The sequence below is a fragment of the Ananas comosus genome, linkage group 11 (assembly GCF_001540865.1).
Source record: "Ananas comosus cultivar F153 linkage group 11, ASM154086v1, whole genome shotgun sequence".
Taxonomy (NCBI): Eukaryota; Viridiplantae; Streptophyta; class Magnoliopsida; order Poales; family Bromeliaceae; genus Ananas; species Ananas comosus.
The window spans coordinates 9,477,849-9,487,671 of NC_033631.1; the positions used below are offsets into that span (position 1 = coordinate 9,477,849).

Below are 9,823 nucleotides of genomic sequence, written 5' to 3' on the forward strand. Positions count from 1 at the left end.
CTCATCAAAGAAATAACTGTGGATTGCAAACAGTATGCTCACATGCATCAAACCAACAGAAAAATATATAAAAAATAAGAATAAGAAACCACCACCATGAACACCGGTAAACATATGCTGTATTTAGAGAATATGAAAGCAACCCCTGTTAGATACTTTAGGTTAAGCAAACGTTACATTCGATAAATCCGCAGATAATACTCCTTTTTTCCCAGAAACAAATAAACCCACACAGCTCAAATTAGTCCCGTTTTACCCTACAAGTTAAAATTTAAAAACACGCGCGAAACCTACAATACACTGGGCCTCTCGACATTCTCGCGAAAGCAGCTGTTCTGTTACTCTTGCTGCTATTCACGGTTCATCAGGCACGGAAGTATAAGAAACTTATCACCCAACACGGCAACTACTGATAGCGAGAGGCCGCTCCTCGGAAACCCTAAGTCGGAAGAAACTACTGGAACTCAGTAGCTGTGCTGCCATAGCTGGTGAGATGGCTGAGAGGGTGCCGTAGCCTGTGAGCTGTTCAAGTTGCCCTCGTCGGGGCTCTGCTGGTGGCCCCCCTGGGCCGCCCCGGCCTGGGCGTGGTGGAAGTTCGGGTAGCCGAGCGCGCCGTATTGAGAGGACTGTGGCCCCTGACGAAAGCCTGCTGGCTGGCCCTGCTGCGCCTGGTAGCTGTAGAAAGTGCTAGGCGGAAGTCCCGACATTGTTTTCAAGCTTGCTCCCTGGAGCCACATGGCAGGGTTCTCACTCTGCAAATGAAAAAAAAAAAAAAAAAAAAAAGGGTGACAATTTACACTATTGTAAGTCTTGAAGATGAAGTATTTAGGGGTTTTTTATTTTAAGTCCAAGAAATAAATTTTTTTTTTGGAGGGAATGTATGAAAACTTCAGATTTATAGTAATAAACATGTAAACTAGATGATTCTTAAATATATTGAGGATTGATGTTATTACCTGGTGAAGAGACATGTAGTGAGCCGCATCTTTGTTTTGTGAGCTCAAGGCTTCGTCCAGCCGGAGTGTCGTGCTGGCCAACGAAGTATTCGGGTTCAGGGAAAAGTTTCCAGGGATGTTGCTCGAACTCCCAAAAGCTCCATAACCGGATCCGACAGAACCCTGTTGAGACAAGTTCGCGACGGAAAAGCTGTTTTTGTATTGTGGCAGTGTAGATTTCATGCCTGCCGTTGGTAAAGTGGCCGCAGATTGGTGAAACGGGCCGTTGCTCGAGTATGGCTGCTGGAAAGAAGCTGATGGTAGGTGGTATGTGTAGCTCTGGGGAAGAAACGGGTACCCAATCATATTTGCATACGGGCCCAGAGGAAGGGATGGTTGAGGGTAGTGGTGGACAGGTAGATGTTGGGGGAGTGGAGGGCCAGTGGGAATGGCCGAACCGGACAGAGATTGAGTTGACTGAAGGTTGGAGAATCCCCCAGGCTTCACATTCTGCAACAAATATAAGAGTCATCAGAATAATGAAATTAAAAGTACTTTTACAATATTGTCTGTCTGTTACTAGACTTTTGGCAAGGTTCCAGTAGGGGTACGGCGAATTCCCCATGCTTTCTAAATTATTATTTTACACAAGCAATGCAAGATGGGTTAACTTAGGGCTTGCTTGAAGTCATATTTTATTTTGGAACATTCTCTATGCACAAAGGGGTATCTGGGTTAAGATTGAAAGCTGATAACATTTGGTTCTGAAGTTGATTCTTTCGTGTCTAACAAAAACCATCCCTTTTATCAAGAAATTGTCCCTTCAACGATCACTAGCCAAATCTTGTTAAAAGGTGGAATTTACAACCGTTGCCACAAGTCTACTTATGGCAACTAGTTCTTGATCTCATAAATGCAGGGACAAAACTGTGGAAAATAGCTCATTGGGCAGTATCTTTAAAAAACCAAACCAAATTGAAGGGAGAACTTTCATTTTGTCGGTCCATCATACTGATTTCTCCTTGTGCCTATTTTTCTGTTAACTTAGGGCCAATCATATTTTAACTACAAAAGACCTACAAACTGAGATGTATTAGATCTCCCCTTAAGGTTCAAACACATGCCAACTGAAAAATGGTAGTCTTAAGTTTCTCAAGAATCCTCCTCTAACCCCAGTGACAGGTACCAATAGCATGAAAGTATAATACAGAAGAACAAAAGACTAAAGCAACAGAATACCTAAATATTCAACTGAGCAATTCATAACATTACGGGGACAAAGAATGGCCAAATTAGGCAAATAGCAAATCAGCTAACATGTAAATTTGACGCTCAAATGGTTCAAGGGCTTGGGAGTACCTCCGGCATTGAAATGGATGCGCCACTAATAGATGACACAGCTGTAGTATATTTCGTAGGCATCGACTGGGTCGTCAGCAAGGGTGAGAAGGAGAGGTCAAAATCCCGAACTTGCGGAGCAGATGGTGCCAGCAAGCTAGTTGGTAAAGTATTTGCTTGCTGCAAAGAGCAAAAAAATGTAAGATCAGGTATAGGGTTAGAACCCTAGTTTTATGAAAGACAACAACGAGTACACTGATATTTAATTAACAAAAGATAAAGCAGCTAAACATGTTCAGAATGAGAAGAAGAAAGGCATCCAAAGTTATAGGCAGGCAAGGACATCTAAAACTATTTCCTTAATGGGTTAAGTACAAACGTTAGTCCCTGAAGTTTGACCTTGGTTTAAATTTCATCCTCATGGGTTCAACTTTCAAGTGTACCAATATAGTACGCAAAGCTTGTTCTGCATAACAAGTCAGTCCCATTACTGCATTAAAAAAAGCCATAGATAATTACATATTTCTTTGTTGCAAGTTAAAACTAGAGAAAGAAAGTCTAAGTCAAGGTCGAAATTCAGGGGTGAAATTGAAACCAGCATCAAACTTGACAGACGGAAGATGATAACTTCGAGGATAAAATGGAAGTTTGGCCAAACTTGGAACTAAATTGTTACAATTGAAACTCCGAGCACTAAAGTAAACATGCATAAAGCGTTTTTTCCTTTTTTTTTGGTGGTGGAGGTAAATTTGTAATAAACCCTTTTCAGACGTTCTTGACGACAGCAAACATCATAAAAAAAATTAATCACAAATGATCAAACATATATTTAGTTAGTGAAAAGGCAAAAAGAATCAAACATTACCATTAGACTCGAAAATGGGGAAAGATTCACTTGAGCATTCCCTTGTGGGTAAGTGTAAGCTGAGGCATTTGGCTGCGAGGTGCTTGAGAATGCATAACCGGAGACAGATGGTAAGTTGTACTGAATCCCATGAGAAGCATCTACTGAATCAGTTCTTGTAACCTCAGAAAGCGTAGAAGCTGAAGGCATCTCACGGTTCTCTGTGCTTGAGACAGTTCCAGAAGGAATATTCTCATGTGTTGCAGACTCTACTGGGCCATCATTATAGTACTCATGATTTCTGCAATCAAAACATAAAAATGTCATACTTGAAAGTAAATTTGGAATCAAATAGTGAAAAAGGTGTTATGCATAAGTAACCGGTGATATATGCATATTTGTATATATACCCTTCTAAATTGCATATTTGTACCTATGCCATTAAAATATAACTTATCCCCTTCCGACGTACAGTGCAAACAAATATTTCCCCGGCCAGAGTTAAAACTCCAGATATGGTCTTGACATTAAAAAAACTGCCCTCATTTCACATCAAGAACCCTTAAAACTAGAAAGTAACTGCTAGGACCAAAGCTTTGGCCAACATAGAACTAAGGTGTTCATTTTATTCTTTTACAAGTTTCTGTTAAACTCCAAACATTTAGTGACAGGAAGTTCAGCAAGAGGGTAGATGCAGAAATGGGCAATTTCTAACAGAATATGAACAGATTCTAAATTGGGGTATGCACGCACATTAGCATATTTTGAGGCTATACATGAACCAACGAAGTACAAAAAGTATACCTGACATCTGGTTGTTCAACTGAATGAGTATTTTCTGTAATTGGAGCAACCTCCAAACTACTCTGCACAGGCTTTGACTGAAAAGTAGATCCAGAAAATGTTCCAGAGCCGAAACTACCAAAGCTCAGATGGGCACAGTCGGCATTTGTAACTTGTAGATGATTAGGAATTATAACAGCTGGACCATCTTCAGCAGATTTAGCTGTTACTTTTTCATCCTCATGTAGACTTAGTTGTTGGAAGCTCGCCGCAGCTGATGATATTTCTGCATTAGCATCTTCAGCTGGAAAGCAGCGCCAAATTATGAAGAAAAGTAAACATATCAGTAAGAATATAACTTAATTGTTTTATATAGGTACTCCTTCAGATTATCAGGAGATTAGTCTAACAGTCCAAATGAGAATTAGAATATTGTATGTTGTAAACAAGCTAATAAGATACAAACAACTAGCAATTACAGCACAAATTATTCTCTGAAATCTTAATTAGCTCCTTTTATAAGATTAACAGTATTTGTCTACTTATTCTTTCCCTAGCAATCCAATCTACTATTGCCGAGAACAGAGATATACCAAATCAATTATACCCATAAATTACAGTGCAAAGATTAAATAAAGCAACAGCAAAAAATATTCTCTTAAATCTTAATTAGCTCTTTACACAAGATTTAACAATATTTGTCTAATTATTATTTCCCTACAAAATAATCTGCTATTCTTGAAAACAGAGATTTACCAAATAAATTATACCCATAAATTGCAATGCAAAGATTATATAAAGCAACACTTTTCATCAGAAAAGCGATGAAAAGCCAATCTTATATACGAAAGGTTGGCTCTTTTAAGTTATTTACAGGTTAAATTTGCCAACAGTGATTCATAAAAAAGCTGTACAAATTTTTTTTTTACCTCCAATCCAAAATTGGTCAGAACATAAAGAAACAATATCAACTATATTCTCTAGGATTTCGAATGTCATGCACTAATTTCATGAATGACTTGAATATTGTCACAAATTGAAAATCTGCATAAGTTCCATGGTGTAAGCACTAAATATAAAACTTGAATGGTAAAGAACCAATTACCCTATATGCCTATAATTTTTACAGCAGCAACTCGCAATGCAATCAACTATAGATCAAAAAGAACACTTGCAATACAGTGTACAGATTGTCTAAACAAAAGCTCTACAGGAAACTAAGGATTACTTATGAAGGACAGACAATATAAGGTTTTTCACATATTAGGCCTCGAAGTCTTGGGATGTGCAATAGTGCATTCAAGTCAACAATTATTGTTATTAAGATGATATTATTTAAAAATTCTTTGTTTTAATGTCAGTCCTTCAATCATATTGTTTCGCCCTCTATGATATATGAAAAGTATAATTCTTTTTCCAAATCCTCACCTACCTTTTCCAATTTCCCCCTCCCATATTCCATTAACCCTTCTCTTTTCTCACACATCCATTAACCATTCTCTTCTCTCACACCCTCTGGAGGGGCTTACTATTTACATATCCTCTAGTGACATTATTACCTAGTCCTAGTGGTTATCATTGATGAATTTTGAAGCTTTGGGCCTGCAAAGCTGCATTCGCTCCTCTTTCTTTCTTAATCTCATATCTATCTCAATTTTATACTTTGTATAGGTTAATTGACTGTATCATTTATTGGATGATTTTGAGAAGTAATGGAATGAGTCTTAGGGGGTAAAATTATGCATAATGTACTTACATGTTGGTAAACTATCACCATTGAAGACATTAACAAAATACTCCTCAAATAGATAACTCAACTTGAGAAACTTACAACAGGTATTATATGAGGGATTATTGTGTATAATAACAAGAATTGAGAACTAGCTATATATTCAAAGATTAGAATGACAAGTTTTTTTTTTTTGTTTTTTTTTTTTTGTGGTGGGTGTGGGGCGCGGAATTAGTAGCATATCATATGCAAATATTGAGTATTGTCAATATGAAGATGCTAAGGGGATAGATGGATGAACGGCCTTGCCTAAAAAAAAAGTAAGAAATAGTTGTCCCAATTAAAAGTTCGGTGTAGTAGAGATGGAGAAATAGTTATGTAAAACTAAAAGAGATGGTTACTGCTATAGAAGAGTAATGCACCAAAAAGAACAAATAATTTGATTTGTGGGAAAGGTGCCTTAACAAAGAGGAGAGACAAACAGCAAGGAAGAAAATAGTGAGTAAAGGTAATACAACATTTCTTTTAAAAAATAATTTCACACAAAAAGCTAAGTAAAGGAATAGAATCCAAATAGCCCATGGAAGACAAGTGAGACTGAAGTTCTACTATTGTTTTGCTGTCCGGCATGTCAATTTAGGACCGTAAACGGGAAAAAAGTTGATATTTTAGTAATGCAATTACCATCGTGAGGCTCAAACTGATTCCTTTGAGACTCATAAGCATTGATGTTCTTCGACAAGCCATCATCCACATCCAAACTGTTTTCAGAATTCTCCACTTGTATTTCTCTTTCAGTCACAGCGGGATCATCGACATCCCCATCCGCTTCTTGGCTTTCATCTAAATAAGGATCAGCATGCAAGTTAACTGTATCAACCAGTGAAGCTGATGATTCTGATTGTTCGACAATAACAGACCAATCATCATGATTAGTTTCAACGCCAGCTTCATTATCAATATTTGTAGCAGGCACTCCCTGATCCAATTCTTGTGCAGCTGGAGGTAACTTGGGATTTTGATTAGGGATATTGCTTATAATTGCACTTTGTGCAGTGTGAGATCTCTCACTTGCTGAAATAGGAAAGCCAGAGGGTTTGCCTTGAGGCCGGCCCATTTTTACTATATCAGCCATTGACAATTGACCCGGCATCCCAGTCCAACTGTGCTGAAATCCTGATGAAATTTGCACGGGCGCAGGTTTGCCGTCAGCTAAGCCAGGTGGCGGCATCATAACATTGCTGGTAGCAGAACCGCTGTGACAGATGCAGTATTAAAAAGCATAAGAAAATAGGTTAGGCTTCATCAGACTACAAGTAGAATTAGTTACCAACAATCACTGGAGTTAAATAAGTGATTACATATTAGAAGGATGACATTGATTACCTCAGAAAATGAAAGGGACATATGCAAATAAAAGAGAAACTTAAGATGACAATGAAAAAAGTAGAATAAGAGGCAAAAATAATAATAATAATAATAATAATAATAATCAAAACTGTAGCACCTATAAAATAAGAAAGGCTACTTAATCGGTTTTTGAAACTAGCCAGTAGGCAAAAAAGTGACTTAACATTGCACGATCAAATAGAAGCATCCAGCAGTACTTACACAAGAACCAGCCAATACTCGCATTCAAGTTTTCAACAACAAGCCATTACATTCAATTAGATGTAGCACTTTCAAATACACGGCATACAATTCTCAAGCAGACATACCTAATCACTACTAAGATGCTTTAAGTGGATGCTTTAGGAGTAAACTCACATTAACTGGATAAAAAGATACAATATCAAGTTACCTGGCCAGTTAGTTTTCCAAACTAAGCTGAAATTACACAGCTTCTTAACTTCTTGAAAAAAAAAATGCAAAGCAACAAAGGAATCACTAAAAACTTCTTGAACAAGAAATGCAACGCAAAAAAGGAATAACTAGTGAGAACTGGATGAAAGTACGAAGAAGTCGCTTATTGTAGTATTGTAGGATAACGTAGGGATCAAAGATAGTATCCCATTCCCAGCCAACTTTTCATAAAGAATGAAAAAGAAAACTTGCAGATATAGTTAGATTGTTGCCATAATGCATCAAAAGCTCTTCTCATAGTATGTAATATGTATACAGCGCATTCCATCTCACGTTAGTTCAATATAGAGAGAAAAAAATTTGAAAAGAAAAATCTGTCAACTATCAGAAAACAAACAGGAGAAGACGTCAACATGATAGTATAACAACATGATAATAATGCTCAGCCAGTCAAAAAGACGAGCAGGAAGAAGCTGATCAAAGTTAATAATGAAGTTTAAGAACTATTGACCTTGGAACAGATTGCTTTTGATTCATATTGCTTGCTTCGATGCCAGATCCCAAGATTGATGAGGTGGGTACAGAGCTTATCTCTGTTTCTCTTCTGTTTGGAGCTTTACCACGTGTCAGCGAGTAATCTGATTCATAATAAAGCAAATATAATTCAAATAAAGAATTATATAATATATGTTATCTAGAACTTTTATAAGTAGAATGTAACAAGTAATACGCCTACCACTAGAGCTGGGTTGTTGAGAGCGTCCATAACGGTCAACAGCACCCTTACTTCCTCGACTCGAAGTGTTACTCGCTACACGTGGCCTAGGTTCCAGGGTGTCCTTGCCCTATTCACACATTATATTTAAGAAGGTTAGCAAGCTGGAATCCAAGACAACTAACAAAACGATGCTTTATTTAAAAAACTTTAATAACCTATTAAAAAAAACAAATGAGGCATAATGGTGCTAATATATCAGTAAATACAAAGGAAGGTACTACGTAGACCTAGAGAAGATTTAACAACGCAGAAATAAGAAGGCAACAAGCCCAACTTAAAAGTGTTCTCCTGTGAGAAATACGGAAATTGTTGTATTAACTTGTCAAAGCAACACGGATTCCAATAAACTTCAAAAACAACATAATGAGAAAAACCTAATTACAGCTTGAATAAAACAATATTCACACTTACCTCCTTTTTCTTGTCACGTTTGCTCCTCACTTCATGAAAAGTATCTATACAATTGATAAGCACAAAGTAAGATATAGAATAACCAGCGAACTATGAAAAGCACTATTATCTTTCTCATATTCCTAATAGTATCATACAGAATATGCTCAATTAGGAATAAATGACAAAGAGACGAAGTCATAAGGATGAAAAATGCATCTCAGAGAGCAAAAATCACTTCTGCGTGAATAAATAACACACATATCATGAGGAAAATGACAACTTTATTGAATCTATGACATCCAAAAACTAACATAGTTTACAAGCTTCTCATAATCTCATCACAAGTACGTTTGTCAAGATATGCACAATACTTTCCCCTGATCCCTGAAGGGCAACTGTGACTAATTATTTCAACATCACAGTCCCTTAAATATTACCATGACCTATAAAGATGATGCCTAAGTGATTTCCAATAGACTCGATGCGTACATCATTCCTTTATTGCATATTCCCAGTTTTGTGACAGGATGCAAAACTCTGCGCCTTTATTCTCATCAGTAATTACATGTTTAGAACTTGTTCCATAAAGTTTATTCTCAACTTATTTAGATGTGCGGGTATAAATGTTGGAAAATAAACATAAGGACAATTACAAAGGAGAGGAAAAAGAGGAAAAACTCCCCCAAATTTGTAAAACAACAAAGTTCTGCCTCTCTGTCTCTCTTTCTCTCCTTGTTATTGAGAGACAAATCAACTTCTATAACAAGAAAACAAATTAAATTCAGCTCCTTTTCCTAAAATAAACACAAACTAGGACAAATCCACCAACAAAATCAGAGTTTCCCATCAGATCAAAATAGAAACAACTCTTAAATCCCTCTTCTCTGTCAACAATACCCTAATTAGTAAAAAAAAAAAAAAAAAAAAAAAAAAAAAAAACATCATACGCCCTTTTCACCTACACCCCCTCCCAGTTTCCACTACTTCGAGTTAAAATCGAAAGAAAAAAGGGGGAAAAAAGGGAGAAAAAAAGACCTTGGGTGAGTAGTCGCTGTACGGCCTCGTTAGGGTCCATGTTACACTCCTTGAGCATGGCGTAGATCTCCGCATCGGAGCAGCTCACGATCTCCCTCAGGCTCTGCACCACCTTCCTCGCCGTCGGCGGGATCGGCCCCACCGCCGCCGCCAGCGGGGCGGCGCCGCCCCTGCTCCCCCCTCCT

The 9,823-nt window shown here is 37.6% G+C and overlaps 1 protein-coding gene across 1 annotated transcript in view; it reads right to left on the minus strand.

Annotated features, from left to right (window-relative positions):
• The window catches only part of LOC109717314, a 9,794-nt gene continuing 68 nt past the window's right edge, over positions 98–9,823 (minus strand). Inside the window, exons 2-11 of the mRNA XM_020243039.1 lie at positions 9,639–9,821; positions 8,622–8,665; positions 8,169–8,277; positions 7,944–8,070; positions 6,314–6,885; positions 3,922–4,204; positions 3,139–3,418; positions 2,295–2,453; positions 957–1,445; positions 98–752 (exon numbers count right to left, since the gene is read on the minus strand). Of these exons, the coding sequence (XP_020098628.1) occupies positions 465–752; positions 957–1,445; positions 2,295–2,453; positions 3,139–3,418; positions 3,922–4,204; positions 6,314–6,885; positions 7,944–8,070; positions 8,169–8,277; positions 8,622–8,665; positions 9,639–9,821 (2,534 nt within the window). The 3' untranslated portion in view covers positions 98–464. The remainder of the gene's footprint in view (positions 753–956; positions 1,446–2,294; positions 2,454–3,138; positions 3,419–3,921; positions 4,205–6,313; positions 6,886–7,943; positions 8,071–8,168; positions 8,278–8,621; positions 8,666–9,638; positions 9,822–9,823) is intronic.